The 21102-nt window shown below is 36.9% G+C and overlaps 1 protein-coding gene and 1 long non-coding RNA gene across 13 annotated transcripts in view; one reads left to right on the forward strand and one right to left on the reverse strand.

Moving 5' to 3' along the window:
• LOC123861152 (uncharacterized) overlaps nucleotides 1-5549 on the forward strand; it is a 37356-nt gene extending 31807 nt beyond the window's left edge. Inside the window, exon 4 of the long non-coding RNA XR_010405004.1 lies at nucleotides 5349-5549. This is a non-coding gene — a long non-coding RNA (uncharacterized LOC123861152). The remainder of the gene's footprint in view (nucleotides 1-5348) is intronic.
• Nucleotides 1-21102, reverse strand: part of RNF111 (ring finger protein 111) — a 121677-nt gene that overhangs the window by 20841 nt on the left and 79734 nt on the right. For all 12 annotated transcript variants that reach the window (XM_064570394.1, XM_064570392.1, XM_064570393.1 and 9 more), the window contains exons 3-5: nucleotides 13897-14023; nucleotides 9987-10150; nucleotides 6567-6761 (exon numbers count right to left, since the gene is read on the reverse strand). In XM_064570394.1, coding sequence (XP_064426464.1) covers nucleotides 6567-6761; nucleotides 9987-10150; nucleotides 13897-14023 — 486 coding nt within the window. The remainder of the gene's footprint in view (nucleotides 1-6566; nucleotides 6762-9986; nucleotides 10151-13896; nucleotides 14024-21102) is intronic.

Consider the following 21102-nt stretch of genomic DNA (forward strand, 5'->3'; position numbering starts at 1 on the left):
TTGAGGAGGGGGTGCGCAGAGGGAGGGAGAGAGAGAATCTCCAGGAGACTCCTCACTGAGCGTGGAGCCTAACGCACAACTCTGAGATCATGACCTCAGCTGAAATCAAGAGTTGGACACTTAACAGACTGAGCCACCCAGGCACCCCAACATGTTTACCTTTAAAACATAAATTATAGCAGATCCAAAGTCAGTTCTATAATTAAGTCACTTTCATTCATTTGCATTCCAATTTTCTTAAATAACCTGGACAAAGTTACAAGTAGCTTATCAGGAAGAGACTATGATCAACAGCCTATCTTTGCTATGCTGAATCAAACATTAATTATTTTCCATATGCTGTAATATTTGTAGCAATAACTATTATAGTAGCTTTACTTCTGGCAACATTTTCAGGGTTTTACCTCAGCTCCCATAACAAAGTGTTGCACAAATGAGCATCATTTACTGTGTTCATAAAAAATGATCAAAAACCTCTGGAACACTAAATCCATTCAGTGGGCAGACTTCCAATTCAGATGCTTTAATTTTACAAATCCAGCTATTTGAGGATTATGTGTAACTCTAAAATGTAGCGGGGGGAGCGCCTGGGTGGCTCAGTCGGTTAAGTGTCTGCCTAGCGCTCAGGTCTTGTGAGACCAAGTCCCACATCAGGCTCCCTGCTTAGCGGGGAGTCTGCTTCTCCTTCTCCCTTTGCCCTTCCCTCCCACCGCCGCTTATGCGCTCGCTCTCTCTGTCTCAAATAAATAAAATCTTAAAAAAAATAAAAAATGACAATAAAAATAAAATAAAATGTAGGAGTATGTAATCAGAGCAAAAGATCTGTGGACTAATAAGGCTGTGAATAAAGTGACAGATATCATACTTATTTGTTCAGAAAGAACTTGCCCTCTTTGTCTTCAAATATTTCTAATACAAAAATCAGAGTGAGAGAAGAGGAAGCATTACTATATTAACAGCTGAACACATATTTAAAAGGTCGTATCACTAACAATGTGGCCTCAAAAAGAAGACTGACCTTATAGTTCTACTTCTTAGGGTACAGTTTTGGCTTCCAATTAAATTAATCATCTATTTTCCTAGAGTGCAGAACCTCTTTGCTCCTTAAACAGGTTAGCAACCCAAAGTAAAGGCAACTGAATCTCCTCTTGTTCCAGAGTTAATGACCAAGGAAAACTGCCATAAATTAGAAGTGAAATACAAAGATCTGACCAAGCAAATAAAACACTTCCTTTTTATTTGAATTAGCCCACAGAGTGTCCACTAAAAATGAGACAATAACAAACCTGCACCAGAGAAATTAATTCCATGGCCCAGTGACATAAAGCTTGTTAAAGTACTTTCATTGTACTTCTAACAGGATTACTGAGATGTATTCATGCATCTATTCATTCATTTGGCAAGTCTTACACATAATAATGGTATGGTAAAGGATCTACAAAAGGCATTGGAAAAGACAATGGTGAAAACTAAAGTCCTGGCCTTTTTTTTTTTCTTTTCCCTTAAAGGAGGCTCCATGCCCAGCCTGGAGCCCAATGGGGAACTTGAACTCATGACCCTGAGATCAAGACCTGAGCTGATATCAAGAGTCGGATGCTTAACCAACTAAGCCACCCAGGCACCCCGGAGGTCTTGGCCTTTAAAATAACTTATGGTGTTGTCTGCCTCTGTTGTTTTATCTCTGGCAACTAGAAACAGGCCTGCATAATGTAGGTGGTTCAATAAGCCGTTGCTAAATATAAATTAACCTCACAAGGGAAAAGAGGCATGCATGGAGCTAAGTGCTAAGAAGAGAAAAACTTGATCTCTAGTTCTCAAGGAGATCATTGTCATCAAGTATGGACAAAATTTGAGATATAAATCAACCAGCATTAGAACAGAAGCACTGGGTTCTAATGTAGTATAGGGCAATGTTGTGCCCCAGGGAATATCTGGCAACACCTGGGGATACTTTTGGTTGTCACAACTGGAGAGGAAGTGGTGCTACTGGTATTTAGTAGATAGAGGCCAAAAATGCTGCTAAAAATTCTACAACGCACAGGGTAGCCCCCCATACAAAGAACTGTGCAGCACAAAGACAACAGTGTCAAGAATGAGAAATAAAGGAAGAGTACAGGCATAAAGGAGGAGAGAGTATAGGCTCCAAGCCAGACTTCCTAGGTCTGAATACTTGCTCCATTATCATATAACCATGGGCAAGTTACTTCACCTATAAAATAAGAAAAGTAATAGAATCTGCCTTGTAAGTTATTACAAAAATCAGAGTTAATGTAGGTAAATCATACACCAATATTATGAGCTCAACAGATGTTAGCTATTATTATCCACTAGAACATTAGTTCTGTTAGGGCAGAAAATTTATGTTTTCTTCCCACTGCCTAGAACAGTGCCTGATTTATAGTATGCAATCAATAAATATTTAAATAAATGAATATATAAGATATTACGCATGGATAAAGCAAGGAGCACATAGAAAAGTCAGATAGATGATGAGCTGCCTGGGGCATGTTGAGTTTGAGGTGACCGCAGAATGTTCCAGAGGAGATGTCCAACAGGCAGCTGGATATGAAAATTTAAAACAAAGAGAGAGCTCTGGAAATACAAATGGAAGGTCACTGGCATACTGGTGGTAGCTGAAAACATAAGCAGTTATGAGATGGGCCAGTGAGAAAGGATAAGAATAGAGTCCTGGGAGAAAACAGAGATGACAAGAAGATTACTGCCAGATTTTTTAATACATTTGCTTTGACAGGAGTCAAAAGCAAGTTAAAGGACGGAGTTTAAGGTATAGACGATCCGCTTAAGCATACAAGACTTAACACAAATGTACACATGCACACTAAGGGAATGGAACAAGCAAAGATGCTGAGAAGGTAACTGTTAAAGCAAGGTCAAGGACACAAGAAGGGACAAGAGGTAGAGCACCAAAAAACGGACTGGAAAGAACAGGAAGGAGTTAAAAGACCAGGAGTCAGGAGAGCAGGATAGGTATAAAAGTTTTCACGGAAGCGTTGGAAGTTATGAATGCTTAAGAACCTTCATTTACTTTTTATTTATTTTTCCCTGGAGGAATCAAAGTCTTGAGGAGAATGAGAGAATTTTGGAATAGCCACTAAGGGGAAACAAAGGGAATTAAATGAGATACATCACACTATGTCAACTTATTACCAAAAGCCCAAGATTAGATACCATAAATTCATGAGGCACCAATATGCTTGCTTCTATAATTTTCACCAGCCCCATCTAAAAACCTGGATAGGAGTCAAGCTTGATGGCTTGAGTGATTCAAGGTTGGAAATATACAAGAAGGTACAAAGTAAGGACAGGATGTGAAGAAAATAGGAGACTGCTGTTCTATAGAGTCTTAGCAGGAAATGAAGTCAGGAGAACTAAGTGCCCCTAATGTCATATGAGTACCTGTATGTGCTTCTATCAGGTTTATACAGAGGAACAATTTGGCCTGGAACAAGGTTCTCCTAAGTCTAGAGAAACACAACACAAGCAAGTCTATTCCAAAGGTAGTCATCAATATAGGTAAAGTAGTATTATGAGAAAACCATTCAGATAGTGAAGTCACTACCCCAGATACTAAATGTGAATTCTGAGGGAACAAGAGTCTTAAAAAAATAAGTAAGTAAATAAAAGCTTTGTATGTGTCACATAAAATCTAGACAAGATGAGAGTATATAAAGCTACCAGGAGAAAAAAGTGAATAAGAAGAATTCAAATCTTTGCCTCAAAGATTATTATTGGCTTTGAAAGTATTTAACTTCCAGATTTCTTCATTTCTGAAATGGGAAGAGTAATATTAATAACAAGGAAATTTTTAAGAATTAAATAATAATATATAAAATAACATATAAGACAGTAGGGTACTCAGGAAAGAGTGTACACTCAATAAATGAAATAAAAATTAGCCCATTTCATTTCTTTTTTTACAGAGAGGGACACAGCGAGAGAGGGAACACAAGCAGGAGGAGTGGGAGAGGGAGAAGCAGGCTTCCCGCTGAGCAGGGAGCCCGATGCGGGGCTCGATCCCAGGACCCTGGGATCATGACCTGAGCAGAAGGCAGGCACTTAACGACTGAGCCACCCAGGTGCCCCAGCCCATTTCATTTCTCCCTACATTTTTTTTTTTTTCAAAGAATACAGTATTTAAAAGACATCTTTGGGAAACTTCCTTGGACTTTGGATTCTACTCTCAATTTTCCACAAAGGTGAGGCCTAAATCCAGCCATAAGATTTCCTAATCTGCTCAACAGAAGTTATAGTGATATTTTAAGAATTAAATAAGATACTATTAAAAGTAAAAAATGGGGGTGCCTCGGTGGCTCAGTCGTTAAGCGTCTGCCTTCAGCTCAGGTCATGATCCCGGGGTCCTGGGGTCGAGCCCCACATTGGGCTCCCTGCTCCACAGGAAGCCTGCTTCTCACTCTCCCACTCCCCCTGCTTGTGTTCCCTCTCTCGCTGTGTCTCTCTCTGTCAAATAAATAAATAAAATTTTTTTAAAAAGGTAAAAAATGATAGAAAGCATAAGGTGGTTTCATTATTAATGGTGATATAGTCAAATCTATGAGCTACAGGGTCTACATCCCAGTTAGTAAATGTTTAGCAAGTTCCTATCTCCATGCCATTGTCCAGGAGAGAAAGAAGGCTAGCTTAATGCTCAGTTAAACAGGTGACAGGAAAAAGAACCAGAGATATCATTGCTAACTGAAACATAATAAATAATCTGAGGGGGGCGCTTGGGTGGCTCAGTCGTTAAGTGTCTGCCTTCGGCTCAGGTCATGATCCCAGGGTCCTGGGATCGAGCCCCACATCAGGCTCCCTTACTTGGCGGGAAGCCTGCTTCTCCCTCTCCCACTCCCCCTGCTTGTGTTCCCTCTCTCATTGTGTGTCTCTCTGTCAAATAAATAAATAAAATCTTTAAAATAAATAAATAAATACATAATCTGAGGTAAGAGCTGAAACACTTAAAACATAGGAGGTTTTAAAACATATCTTTGTGATCCTGGGTTAGGAAATGGCTTGTTAGATATGACAGCAAAAAAAAAAATAAAAAAAAAAAAATTGAGAAAATGGACATCATCAAACTTTTTTAAAAACTCCCATCCTCATTTTCAATTCTTTTGGGGACATACCTAGGAGTGAGACTGTAGGTCATAGGGTAACTATGGTTTAACTTTTTGAGGACCCGCCAAAGTGTTTTCCATAGCAGCTGCAGCATTTTATATTTTATATTCCCACCAGATGTTCATTAGGGTTCCAATTCCTCTACATTCTTGTCAACACTGGTTATTTTCTGATTTCCTGTTCTTTGGTTTTGTTTTGTTTTGTTTGAATAATAGACATCCTGATGTGGTATATATATACAATGGAATATTATGCAGCCATCAAAAGGAATGAGATCTTGCCATTTGCAACGACGTGGATGGAACTGGAGGATATTATGTTGAGTGAAAGAAGTCAAACAGAGAAAGACATGTATCATATGATCTCACTGATATGAGGAATTCTTAATCGCAGGAAACAAACTGAGTGTTTTTGGAGTGGGGGGTGGGGTGGGAGGGATGGGGTGACTGGGTGATAGACACTGGGGAGGGTATGTGCTCTGGTAAGCGCTGTGAATTGTGCAAGACTGTTGAATCTCAGATCTGTACCTCTGAAACAAATAATGCAATATATGTTAAGAAAAAAAAAAGAAGAAGAAGAAGGTAGCGGGAGGGGAAGAATGAAGCGGGGGAAATCGGAGGGGTAGACGAACCATGAGAGACGATGGGCTCTGAAAAACAAACAGGGTTCTAGAGGGGAGGGGGGTGGGAGGATGGGTTAGCCTGGTAGTGGGTATTGAGGAGGGCACATTCTGCATGGAGCACTGGGTGTTGTGCACAAACAATGAATCATGGAACACTTCATCTAAAACTAATGATGTAATGTATGGGGATTAACATAAGAATAAAAAAAAAGGAAAAAAAAAATAATAGACATCCTGATAAGGATAAAGCAGTGCTTCACTGTGATTTTGATTTACATTTCTCTAATAACTAATGATGCTGTTTTCATGTCCTTCTTATCAACTGAGTATCTTCTCTGGAAAAATACCTATGCAAATTCTTTGCCCATTTTTAAATTGGGGTATCTGTCTTTTTATTGTTGAGCTGTGTAAGCTCTTTATATAGCCTGGATACTAGACCCTTATCAGATATATGATTTTCAAGTATTTTTCTCCCATTCTGTAGGCTGTCTTTTCACTTTCTTAATAATGTCCTTTGATGTACAAAAGTTTTAAATTTTGATGAAGTTCAATTTACCCATTTTTTCTTTTGTTATTGTGTTTTTAGTCAGCCATTTAATTCTCGCTGATCTCTTTCAGTTGAGCTATGATACTTTGGTAATATATAGCACACAAACTCAAGTATGAAATCATAGTCTAATTCTAAAGAGACTACTTTGCTCACGTACAGTTTATTCTAAGAATATGCTCTTGCTAATATGGCTAAAATCTTAAAATCAATACTTTTTCTAATAAGAGTAATGAAAGAGTCCTCCCCCACTTTATTACATACCTCCTATAGAAGTACCAGTCATACTATTGCTTGTAAGAGTAGCTGAAGTCTCTGACACTGTGGAGGGTTGGCTACCAGTGACAGCTGAAGCAGTGTCAGAGGCCTGCTCAGAGGTAGATGGATTTGAATTGTTAATGGAAGTGCTTGTGGTTTGTGATTCCATTCTCGCAGAAGTGGTTGGTACTACAGTAGGTTCTAGAAAATACAAAATGTTTATTTAGCATTTCAAAATATATTAGGAGATAGGTTATATTTTAATTCAAGGTAACATTTTCATAATTATTAAAACAAACTTGGAAAATAACTCTCTAATAAGCACAATATAAATTTAAAAATTTTCATAAAGCTAGCCTGCAACATTAAAATGACATGTAACTAAAATATGATTACTGCATTTAAAAAAATCCAACACATACGTATATTCCAATAATTCATGTGATTATCACAGTTTTTTGGGTATAAATTTTCTGATCACAAAGAAAACAATGAGAAAAGGAAAGTATAAGTCTCTTTATATTATTGTCATACACACTGTCACAGGCTGTCAGAACAATATTAGAAATTACACTTTCTCTGGTACAGAATGGATTCTAGAGTCAGAGTGCTTGGATAAGCAATTCTTTTTTTTTTTTTTTTTTTTTAAAGATTTTATTTATTTGACAGAGAGAGACACAGCGAGAGAGGGAACACAAGCAGGGGGAGTGGGAGAGGGAGAAGCAGGCTCCCCGCAGAGCAGGGAGCCCGATGCGGGACTCGATCCCAGGACCCTGGGATCATGACCTGAGCCGAAGGCAGTCGCTTAACCAACTGAGCCACCCAGGCGCCCTGGATAAGCAATTCTGATTTCACCACTGACACTACAGTCATGGATAAGTTACTTAACCACTCTCCATTTCCTCATCTGTAGAATTGGGAAAGTACAGAATTTTCTTCACACAACTATTGTTAGGATGAACTGAGGTCACACATACAAAGCACTCTGTATAAAAGTTTATATATAGTAACCACTTAAATATTAGCTATGATTTTTAAACCTATTTTAATCTTTTTTACAGGCTTTTTTGTATGTTTTCAAAAAATTTTTTACAAATATTAATATTCATCAGTGTATTCTAATAAAATTTGTAGAAAGTAAAAGAAATTTCAAGCAGACCTTGACTTATGTATGAGTTCTACTTTAGACTCTAATTTATAAAATAGTTGTTTAAAAAGACTAAGTCTGTCCAAAGAATAGTCACAACAATTGGATCAGAAAAGGGACTCTCTTAATGTGATACAGAATGAGAGGACAAACTACTATATACAATGCAATGTGCTAAGCTGAAACATAAATAGTCCCTGTTGATCTCCATGGGACAATGTACTTTGGATGCTTAAACAAATATATTTGCTTAAACATAAAAAGCGGAGGGAAGAACCTCTGTTTATTTGCAAATGGTATATCTCAGTTTCTCAACCTTAGCAGTATTGATATTTTGGGTTGGGTGATTCTTGGCTAGGGATGGGAGTCAGGGTAGGGGCATGGCTGTCCTGTGCATTGCAGGATGTTTATAGCAGCAACCTGGGCCTCTACCCATTAGATATTAGTAGTACCGCCCCACAACTGTAAGAACCAAAAATGTCTATAGATATTGCCAACTCTCTTCTGGGGCACAAAATGGTCACCACTTAAGAACTACTGGTCTAACTGACATACTTAATATTTTGGACTTATTTTTAATAAGATAGATGCTTTCCACCGAGAGAAACTAGCAGAGAGACAGGGCATCTACAGATCCCTGGAATATTTACAACTCACTAAAAATATTCTGGTTGAACTAATTCCAATGGGTTAAAAGACTACTCTGTCACCTTCTCCTACTTACTGGCTGACAGATGTCCCAGGGGAAAACACAGTTTCCAAAGTAGTAATCCTGAATAAATTAACTCTGAGAAATCTCTAATCCATCCCTAATATAAAAATCACTGTTTTACAGATAAAAACTGAGATACGGTTGAATGAAATGGAGACAGTGGGAATAAATTATCTCTTCACGAACATCTTAATTCCAAAGTAGTGATACTCTGAAAGTTATGATCATCCAAGCTGCAAACAATCCATATAAGAGCTGATTGCAGAAGGCCTGTAACTCTACCTTATGTATCCTTTCCCCAATTTATAGTTAACAAATTCACATATGGCTCATCATCTTCCTTTAAGGAAATTATGATTGATCATTTCCTTCTAAGATGTAACTAATACCTGAAGGTAATTCTCAATATGTGGGGAAGTTCACATATGCATTCACATACTCATACATGCTACCACTTTCCTTAATCTCTATTTTCCAACTCTAGCTTTCTTTTCTTAGTTGCATGGATATAGTTATAAGCTGAAAGAAAACAGTAAAGCTGAGCAGCACAAAAGGTACCAGTAATATTAGAAGATAACATACTTTTAAAAATAACTTCCACATTTCTTCCTTTTTTAAGTAGGCTCCATGCCTAGCGTGGAGCCCAACATGGGGCTTGAACTTACGACCATGAGATTGAGCCCTGAGCTGAGATCAACTGAGCCACCCAGGTGCCCCAAATTTCGACACTGCGAATAACCAATATTTATTATATAAATTCAAGTTATATTGCTTTTCTGTTGCATTGAAAAAGGTCATTTCTATTTTTCATAGCAAAGTTAAAGTATGACAATAATACTATAAATGAAAGTAATAGGTAAGTCTGAGGGTAGAGCAAACTACCACTTGTAAAAGTATTTTTTGGGGGGCGCCTGGGTGGCTCAGTAGGTTTAATGTCTGCTTTCGGCTCAGGTCATGATCCCAGGATCCTGGGATCGAGCCCCGCATTGGGCTCCCTGCTCAGTGGAGAGTCTGCTTCTCCCCCTCCCTCTGCCCCATCCCTACTCATGTTCTCTCTCCTCTCTCTCTCTCTCAAATAAATAAATAAAATCTTTAAGAAAAAAAAAAAAGTATTTTTTTTCCTAAGAAAGTAACTACTAATCAATGAAACAAGAGAAAGAATTTTAGGCACAAGTTACAAACTGAGGCTGTTATATCAATTGAAAAATAAGACTGGGGGGGGGGGCACCTGGGTGGCTCAGTCATTAAGCATCTGCCTTTGGCTCAGGTCATGATCCCAGGGTCCTGGGATCAAGCCCCGTGTTGGGCTCTCTGCTTGGCAGGAAGCCTGCTTCTCCCTCTCCCACTCCCACTTCCCCCTGCTTGTGTTCCCTCTCTCTCTGTCAAATAAATAAATAAAAAGTTTTTAAAAAAAGAAAGAAAAAGAAGACTGGGATATCTGACAATTTTCCTGTAGTTTAACAATGTTACCAGGAAGCAGTAGTAGGACTTTCATTATAGGAGTTTCAAAGATATTTGATTTTATTAATTCTCTTCATAATTCTATACTGTTACTAATCCAACTTACCATCTTCATCAACAGTAAGGTCCACAACTTCTGCTGCACTTTGCCTCAAGGGTTGTATAACAGTAGAAATCCTACTACGGTTCCGTGGCTCCTGTGGCCGGCTTGTATGAGAATTTGAACCTTGGCTCCAATGAGATCTGGAGTGTCCAAGAGTTGAACGAGACCTTAAAGGACATCAATATTAAATTAGTTAATACAAAAAAAAAATAAAAATTTGTTACCCAAGAAATCATAAGCCTTTCTTACAAAATATGTTGTACAGTTTCTTCTCCAAAGTAATAATGGTAATAGAATTAAAAATTATGACTAGCAAATATATATATATATATGACTAGCATAATGCCTGGCATTTAATAAAACATTTGCTGAATGAAATGTTCAACAAATGTTCACCAACCAACTGACCTAAGAATATGAAAAATGATATGTCAGACCAATCACTGGTATAAAATATGCGACTCTTGGTTTTGGCTCAGGTCATGATATCAGGGTTGTGAGATCGGGCCCCGAGTTGGGCTCTATACCCAGCGTGGAGTCTGCTTAAGACTCTCTCGGCCTGGGTGGCTTGGTCAGTTAGGCTCCTGACTTTGGCTCAGATCATGATTTCAGGGTCCCTGGATTGAGCCCCAGGTCAGGCTCCGCACTTAGCAGGGAGGTCTGGCTGTCCCTCTCCCTCTCCCCCCAGCTCATGCTCTCTCTCTCAAAAAAATAAAATCTTAAAAAAAAAAAAAAAAAGACTCTCCCTCTCCCCACCATGCACACTCTCTCTCTAAAATAAATAAATAAATCTTAAAAAAAGAAAAAAGAATGCTGCTCTCTTTTCAATGGTTATTTTGAATACCCACCTGGGTTGTAATCATGTATTTACATTTTCTTTAATACCTAAAATTATTCACCATAGGTAAAGTAACAAAAACATCAGCACTCTAAACATTAAATAACACCCACATGAGCTTGTATATTTAGTCCAGATTGGATTTGCAAAACATGGTTTTGAGAGGCCTAAACAAAGTAAGTTTTTGGTATTGTCCTAAAAAATATTCAAGGCACCAGAGTTTTCCTGGGATCAGGAGAGGTAAGGATAGTTGCAGCTAGTTTATTAGTTTGGTAGTCATAAGAAACATCACTTGTTTGAGCCACTTTATGCTTTTAAAGCATGTAACCACAAACCCTCAACACCTAACACTCATGTCATCATCTTTTATTATGTGTGTGGTGCTATACTGCACTAAATTATTAAAAAAAATTTTAAGAATTCACTGTAATAATCTCAACTAAGGGTACAGAAGGACATTATATAGAATATGCAGTCCTAAGGACCCAGGAAAAAAATGAGTCTGTTCTAGAAAGGTGGCGCTTGGACGCCTGAGTGATTCAGTCAGTTAAACATCTCCCTTCGGCTCAGGTCATGATCCCGGGGTCCGAGGATTGAGCCCCATGTCAAGCTCCCTGATCAATAAAAAAAATAAAATCTTAAAAAAAAAAAAAATAGAAAGGTGGGGCTTATGAAGTTGGTTTTTCCCCTTGCCCAAACTGAATGTAAAAATGCTTAGAAGCTTATTATTTAGGGGTGTCTGGCTGGCTCAGTTGGAAGAACGTGTGACTCTTGATTAATATGCAGACATCGGAGATGTGAGCTCAACCACTCAGAAAAGACCCAGGCTGAAAATGACCTCAACAAGTGTAGAGCCTAAGAATTTAGAAAGAAGCTCAAATTCTAAAATGAAATTCTCAAGTAAATATGAGTATAAAGGTTAATTCCAGAGACACAGTAAAAAGGAAAAAAAGAAAAAGACACTGCATTTCAGGAAGAACTGTGTAGACTGAGGCATGACAGTAAACAAATGTCTCAGAATGAAATGGTTTTGGTGTGGAGAAAGATCACTATTTAAATTTCTTGAGAAACCAAGAGCCTATAGTGAGACTGAATAGTCTATTATTTCTGGGAAGCTCTTAATAGCTGCAGAAAGTTCCAGGTCCACTTTGCAGTTTATGAAACCTTCAAGAATGTCATAACTCCAAATTTATGCTGAATGAAGCACCAACAAACCTGGTGTATGAGGAACAGTTTCACACGAGCCTTAGTTGTTCCTATGATTAGTAGCAACTGTCAAATCCTGAAACTAAAGAATCTGAAACAAAATGCATTCTCTTTTTTTAAAAAAAAGATTTTTAAGCAATCTCAACACACAACGTGGAGCTCAAACCCACAACCCTGAGATCAAAGTTGCAACACTCCATTGACTGAGCCAGCCAGGCACCCCTGGATGCATTCTCTCTTAGAGAGTAAACGCCAAGAGCCAGCTAAACAGTGACAAAGTTAATATCCCACGTACAATAAGGAAAATAAATATGGGTCATGAGCACTGTGTGTCTTTTTAAAGATCACTGCCCATTACTATGGTAAACGTATCTCCTTGAACATTAAGCACCTCCATGACAAAAAAGACCTCTAGTTCCATAAAGACAGGTCTCTCATTTCAGCAATTCTTGTAGCTCATAAAAACTGAGTCAGTGTTGTACCAAGCACTATGCACAGTCACAGGATAACTGTGGCACCTACCATGGAGTATCAATTTTCCTCAGAGCCTAGGAAAATCATTTAAAACTTAAATGGATATATTACAGAGTGCTCTCTTCCATGCCATTAGAAGTTGCACTCCAATGGGAAAGTACAAATGGAGAAGCACATTCTAGGTATGTTTATAACATGCTTCCAAAATAAAAAAAAATTTTAAATAAGTAACACAAATTAAAACACCATGAGCATATGCATTTCTCAATTCATTCCAACACAAAAATTAAGGTTCCTCCATAGATTAGTTTGGTATACCAAATGGAATAAAGGAACACCTCACTGCTTCTCTCACCAGTATTTGTAATCATCTAAAGCACAAGATGAACACTGTTAGGGGTTTTTTTTTTCCTCTCTCTCTTTTTTTTTTTTTTTGGTCGAAGTGATTCACAAAAGGGCAATGTTATTTACAGTTATTTATTAAAAGAAATGAGAATTTTTCATTCATTTTTTAGTACGGGGCTTATATGAATTACTGAGTGAAGGACAACAGCACTGTAAAAATATGTTCTATACTAGGTTGCCCTCTAACAGCATAAACTTCAGTGGTATCAATGAGATCTTGAAACAGACTGTAACAAAAAAGAATACTTCGACATTGGGGAGGGTATGTGTTGTGGTGAGCACTGTGTACTGTGTAAGACTGATGAATCACAGACCTATACCCCTGAAACAAATATATGTTAATAATTAAAAAAAAAGAATACTTCAACATCAATACTCCTTAATATTTTTCAACACTTTATGTTTTATTCACATCTAAATGTCAAAGAAGTTCATGAACTCTCTGAATCATAAAACAAAATTTTGGAAAGCACTAAGTAAAATTACTGTTTATCTATAGCAATAACTTTAACTCTCATTGTACACTTGCAGTGCTAAAAAAATACTGACCGCCACGATTCTGGTTCTGCTCATCTGGGATATGATCCAGAGAACAGTTTTATCTTTACTTTATAATCTTCCCAGGTGAGTCTAACGCAACCTGGTTTAAAAACCACTTATCTGGTATGTGCTCAAATGAGGTCTCCAAAAAAACGGTAAAAGAATGTAAATATCCACAGCACAGATATGTTTAAATATTTATATTTAAAACTTCACATAGGGGTGCCTGAGTGGCTCAGTCGGTTAAGCCTCTGACTCTTGATTTCAGCTGCTCAGGTCATGATCTCAAGAGTCCTGGGATCAAGGCCCACGTGGCGTTCTGTGCTCGGCACAGAGCCTGCTTCTCCCTCTGCTCCTTCCCCCTACTTGCTCGCTCGCTCTCTCTCAAATAAAAATCTTAAAAAAAAAAACAAAACCCTTCACATATACAACTAGGAATTAAAATCATACCGATAGCTTTCTCCAACTGTTACAATCTCCACCTCACTGTCAGTTGAGGTAACATTAATTTCTTCATTGGCAGTGACCTGGGGAGTGGAGGAAGCTTCTATCACCACAACATCTTCATCAATACTTCCTGGAAACAGAAAGGAAAAGATTTTAAACTGACAGACAAAAAGTTTTTACTTCAACTTTGAAGGCTATGAAATTCATTATAAAACTAAAAATCTTGGGTGCCTGGGTGGCTCAGTTGTTAAGCATCTGCCTTCGGCTCAGGTCATGGTCCCAGGGTCCTGGGATCGAGTCCCGCATCGGGCTCCCTGCTCGGCGGGAAGCCTGCTTCTCCCTCTCCCACTCCCCCTGCTTGTGTTCCCCCTCTCGTTGTGTCTCTCTCTGTCAAATAAATAAAATCTTTAAAAAAAAAAAACAAAAAACTAAAAATCTTACCTGTCAAAATGAAAGTTTTTTTTTTTTTTTTAAAGATTTTATTTATTTATTCATGAGAGACAGAGAGAGAGAGGCAGAGGGAGAAGCAGGCTCCCAGGGAGCAGGAAGCCCGATGCGGGACTCGATCCCAGGACCCTGGGATCATGACCTGAGCCGAAGGCAGACGCTTAACCATCTGAGCCACCCAGGCGCCCAAAATGAAAGTTTTTTTTAAAAACAGAGTTAAACACATATAGTGAAAATAGTACTTACTCTCTTAATCTATGTCTTCATATGTTTATTTCCTCCTTTATGATTTTTGTTTGTTATTTACAACTTTTAGTGGTTTCCATATTTATTTGTATGATCTTATATAGATATATTAATCCTGTAATATCTAAAGGTATTAAGATCTTACATATTTATATTCCATAATAACCCTTTAATATCTAAAATAAAGATACTACATTTGTTGTATGTTTTACCCGAGTTTCGTTTTTTTGTTAAGCAAGATACGGTATTTTTTTAAGAAATATAAAGTAATTTTTGGTTTTACTATGAAATGTCATTTCTTGGTATATGTTCTTTTCTAAATTATTCTAAGTTTGGAAAGGGCATCCTTATTGGAAGGACAGATACATGGACTCGGTTCAATGTATTTCCTTAATTATTTCATCTGGAACTAATTTTTGTTTAAGACATTAGTAAGATTATCAATAGAATCTGGCCCTGTCTCTCCATGGCTAACTAGTTATCCCCAACCATCTACTGAAAAATCCTTTCTTTCCTCCCATTAAATTTTGATAACTCCCTTAAATATTCTTACATGTTTGAGGTTATATTTTAATGCCATCTATTTATCCCCTTTGACAAAAATTCTTATTATCAGGGAATTCTATTTTTTAAAACAGCTTCTCTAAGGTATAACTTTCATACTTTAAAATTCACATTTTGGGGGGGCCTGGGTGGCTCAGTTGGTTAAGCGACTGCCTTCGGCTCAGGTCATGATCCTGGAGTCCCGGGATTGAGTCCCACATCGGGCTCCCTGCTCAGCGGGGGGTCTGCTTCTCCCTCTGCCCTCTTCCCTCTTGTGCTCTCTGTCTCTCATTCTCTCTCTCAAATAAATAAATGAAATCTTTAAAAAAAAAAATTCACATTTTGTCTCAAGGAGATATTACACACCTATGCTCATAGCCAATAGGTGAAAACAACACAAATGTCCAACAATGGATGAATAAACAAAATACTGTATATGCACACAATGGAATATTATTCAGCCTTAAAGAAAAGAACTCCTATCACATGCTACAACATGAACAAATCTTCAGGACATTATGCTATAATAACCCAGTCACAAAAAAAATTTAAAACACTGTATGATTCCACTTATGGGTGGATCTGAAGCAGTCAAATTCATAAAGAAAGTAGTGTGGTAGCTACTAGGGCTGAGGGGAGAGGGAAAAGGTAGTTATTTAATGAGTATGGAGTTTCAAACTGCAAGAGGAAAAAGTTCTGGAGATCTGTTTCACAACAATGTGGATATACTTAATAATACTGAAATGTACACTTAAAAATGGTTAAGATGGTAAAAAATAAATAAATAAAAATCATGTTCCGTTTCTTCTCTTGCTATATTTTTCACAAATCTGGTACTGAATGTCTTCTTTTTTTAACCTTTTTAAAAACATTCCTCCCTGTTCATTACTATTACCTGTCAATGTAAAGGTTTGCCCAAAGTTCACAAGTCATGTTTTTAATAAGAATTTTCCCATACGAATACTGAGAGCTAAAAATTTCACCCATTTTAAGTGCACATTTCACCGGTTTTAGTAAATTTATAGAACACAACCATCACCTCAATCCAATTTTAGAACATTTCCAACACCCTTAAAAGATTCTGTTTCAGTCAATCATCATCTCTCCATGCCCATTCCTACAATTCCTACAACTGACCTGAATTTTGTCATTATGGATTGGTTTGTATTTTCAAGAGTTCTATATCAATATGGAATCATACATTATATACACTTTTGTGTCTGGATTTTTCATTCAGTGAAATAGTCATTCATGATTTACTCATGCAGCTGTGTGTATCAACAGTTCATTCTTTTTTATTATTGAGTGGTATCCTATCATATGAATATATCACAATTTGTTTATCCATACTTCTGTTGATGGACATCTGGATTTTTCTGATTTTTGGCTATTACAAATAAAGCTGTTATGAACATTAATCTGCTTGGGTTTCTCTCTCCCTCTCCCGAGCACAGAGAGGGGAGGGGCAGAGAGGAGAGAGAGAGAGAAAAAATCTCCAGCCAGCTCACCTCGGAGTGAGGAGCCCGACATGGGACTCGAGGCCTCAACCCTGACATCATGACCTGAGCCACCCAGGCTCCACAACTTTTCATTCTCTTAATGGTGTCTTTTGAAGCATAAAAGTCTTTACGTTTGATGAAATCCAAATTAGCAATTTCTTTTATGCATGATGCTTTTGGTGACACATTTAAGAAATCTCCACCTAACAGAAAGTCACTGAGAATTTCTCCTATGTTTCTTCTATAACTGTATAGTTTAGCTCTTATATTTAGGTCTATGTTAATTTTTGTGTCTGACATGACATAAAAGGTCTAAATTAATCTCTTTTGCATGTGGATCTACAACTGTCCCAATAACATCTGTTGAAAAGACTAGAATAATTCTATTTTGATACCTAGTAGATTCAGGTTTTCCTAATTCTTTAGGATTATACAATCAAGGGAAAAGGAAAATTCTTGAGACTTGGACTGAACTGGCATTAAGCAACACTAATGAAGTCCTGACATATCTATATTATATTTTTTCATCCAAGAATTTATCTTGCCATCTACCAATATCTTTTATAAATCTCTAGAACACCTGTAGGTTTGGTCTGATTATAAATGCTAATAAAGCTATATAATTTTCTTCACAGAGGCCAAATATACTGCTATTAAGATTATTCTTAGAGACTTCATTCTCCTTGTTGCTCTTCTAAATGAGCTCCCTTTATTCTTATTTTCTCCTAGTATGTAATTATACCATCGATACTGTATATGCATTTTTACCCAATTTTTACTGAACTCTTGCTTACCACAATGACAACAAATGTTGAACAACTTTGTCATAGTGGAGTTTATGTAATCTATTCCTTCACCCAAGGTGCCATTCCTTGGAAACGTCGAATTTCATCTCTAATACAACAGTACATCATCAAACATCTGCACTATTTCAAAAGCTGGCCAGTATCTGGAAGAGGTACAAGCCCATTGCAAAGATCTACGATGTACTCTCTGATACTTCAAAGAGGAGAACAGAGCAGGCACCGGAAAATCAGAGTCAATGAAAGATGATCTGATTTGGAGAAAGTTATTTCTAAAGTAGTTTATAAGTTCTAAAGACTACACACATAGACATATTGAGGTAGAATGTATTTTTAACAGCCTAAATATATCTTATAGGCAGAGGAAAAAAATAGCACTTGAGTGTCTATTTAAAATAATATCCTACATTCAATTTCCCAATTGCTTTTCCAATTTTTCCTTCATAATCATGCACATGATGCAGCTTAAGGCAGGAGTACAAAAAGGATTATATATTTAAAACTAAAAGCATTATACATATAAATAAATCATAGATTTTTTTTAATACTTCCCTTATTTTAACCCATCAACTGGACATTACCATTCTACATGGAGAGAAAAGCTACACCTGCATATAAACTTTATTAGTGATTTCTCTCCATGTATTGTGTACATGAAATTTCCTTAAAAGCCTGTAAAAAAAATAACCAAACATTATAAACACCTTATAAACAAGCAAAATCTAACATAAATGTAATATTTTGAAGTTCCAGTGATAAGTGATACAAAGCTAGCTTTGTTAATGCATTAAAATGCAATTTACATAATTTTTTATGAACATGGTTTGTGTAACTAAAGGTTATATAAGTAACTGATACACTCTTACTCTACTGCTTAAGTATCATTTTTCTAAAAAGGAACTTTGCAAGCATAAGTTGAACATAATACTTGTAACTAATCACAACAGGCATGATTTGGATATCTGTAACTTAGTGTTTTTTTCTAGAATGACAATTATTTAAAACAAAAGTTACAGAAAACATTCCTAAAAGTATGAAGTTAAACTTCAGTACTACTTAAAATCAGGAGAATAGGTCACTTCTTACTGGAACAATTTTATTTTCACGTTGTCTCTTATATTTAGAAGTATTAAAGAACAGGTAATTTGAGTATAGCTAAGACATTAGAGTAGTAGGACCCGAGACGATTTTAACAATTTCTTTTAAGATTACTTATGTTGCTTGTACCTTTTAAAACATAATGAAGAAAAGGAAAAAATAATGAGAAAAATAACAGGTAACAGCCTGGAAAGAATGTAGGTACTTTAATACAGGTCACAAAAATAATGGCTTCTCTGAGAGAGTTCTTCATGAACTCAACAACCACTTCTATTCCCTGATAAGAGATCACAGATTCTCTTGGCAGCATCTGTAAGAAATTTCAAATACTATAATCATCAATTACCTGGTCCCTCTTTGTCTTAAGTCTGGCATGATGCTAATAATAATAGCTTCCAATTCAAGGGCACATACTTTGTGCCATGTCCAATATTCTGTGTGTCTAGCTCTATCAAGAAACTGAAACTTAGCAAGTTTAAATGACTTGTCAAATAGTAAGCAACACTGGGAATTCAAATTAATTTCAATTCCAAAGCTCATACTCTTTCACATAAACTATATTAACAGTGCTATAAGCACCCAACATGCAGGTGCTAGTTACTATTAAAGCAGAATCTTCCTGCTACCAGCTGCTTTTGCTACTGCTCCTGTCTTTTGCAGTAACAAACTTACTCAAGTTGTAGCAGCTCTAACTCCTCATTAGGATTCTTCTGTTGGGTATCTATCCAACAGAAATGAAAGCATACATATCCACAAAGATTTGTACCCAAATGTTCACAGTAGCCAAATACTGGAAACAATTCAATGTCAATCATCTGACAAATGGGTAAACAAAATAAATGTGGTATATCCATACAATGGAATACTATAAAAGAACTAAGTAATAAACACTAATTACTGATACCTGCTACAACCTGAATGAACCTCAGAAACATTACACTTACCAAAAAAAGCCAGACACAAAAGATCACACACATATATTTATATGAACTGTCCAGAAAAGGCAAGTCCTTAGAGACAGCAACAGATTTGGTTGTGTGGGACTGAGGATTGGATAGGGATTAAATACAAACAAGCAGGAGGGATCTTTGGGGATTAATGGAAATGTTCTAAAACTGCATCATGGTAATGGCCGCACAACTCTAAGTTTATTAAAAATAACTGAATCATATACTTAAAATGATGAACTTTACAGTACGTAAATTATACCTCAATGAAGCCGTTTTCTTTAAGAAAAAAAAAAAGCTATAAAACATTCCCTGCCAAATACAAAACTAGATGGGAATACCCAAAATACTAAATATGTCAGTTCACCCTACTTTAGCCAACAAATACAATCCCAATAAGAATACCATCATGTATCTCCCCACTACCACTGTCCTCAGATAAACAAGCTCATAAGTTCACTTGGAAGAATAAACAGGCAAAAATAACCAAGAAAATATAAAAGTCTATAATTAAAACAGTGTGCTTCTAGTGTAAGCATAGACCAATGGAACATAATGAAAACTCCAAATAGGTCCAAATGCCTATGGACATTTAACATATTAAAAATATAGTATCTCAAGTCAATAGAAGGAAACTTTTTAATGATTTGTTTTGGGACAACTGCATAGCCACATTAAAAAAAAAATGGATTCATTCCTCATACTGTACATGAGGATAAACATCAAATAGATGTGTCCTTTAAGTGAAAAAAAAAAAAAAGAAAAGAGTAAATAATGCAAGGGCTAGGGGAAAAATGGTTATTTCTCTTATAAACTTGGAGTGGGAAAAACTTTCCTAATTATGATTCAAAACCCAGAAACAGTAAAGATAAAGGTTAATAAATGTGACTAACCAAAAAAAAAAGATTTGGCATGATAAAAAAGTGTAACAAAGTCAAAGGACTAATGACAAATTTGGGAGAAATGTGTTATTATATAGGATTTATGTTCCCAATATATATAAAGGGTCTGAAAATGGACAGAAGAATGAAGACCAACATCCTGACTGTCAAACAGGCAAAAGATATGAAGAGATTGATCATGAGAAATAGAATGACCTTTAAACATATGAAAAGGGGTGCCTGGGTGGCTCAGTTGGTTAAGTGTCTGTCTCTTGATTTCGGCTCAGACCATGATCTCAGGATGGTGGGATCAAGCCCTGAACCAGGCTCTGTACTCAGCGTAGAGTCGGCTTAGGATTCTCTCTCTCCCTCTCCCTCTGCCCCTCCACCTGCTCACACTCTCTCTGCTCTCTCTCTCAAATTTTTCTTTACTTCAAATATTTGAGAGAGAGAGCAGAGTGAGTGAGAGAGAGAGCATGAGCAGGGGTGAGGGGCAGAGGCAGCAGGAAGCCTGACATGGGGCTTGATCCCAGGACCCTGAGATCATGACCTGAGGCAAAGGCAGACACTAACCAACTGAGCCACCCAGGCACCCCAAATAAAATCTTTTGAAAAATAAAAAACATATGAAAGATATGCAACATTACTTATTAAAAAATATTTAAAATGCTGGAAAACTATTTCTTACCTGTCAGATGGACCAAAAAACCTAAAATCTGACAATAAATTGTTGGCAAGGCTTTGA

The sequence above is a fragment of the Mirounga angustirostris genome, unplaced genomic scaffold (genome assembly GCF_029215605.1).
Source record: "Mirounga angustirostris isolate CCGP_5_RB_7025 unplaced genomic scaffold, mMirAng1.0.hap1 SCAF_9, whole genome shotgun sequence".
NCBI lineage: Eukaryota > Metazoa > Chordata > Mammalia > Carnivora > Phocidae > Mirounga > Mirounga angustirostris.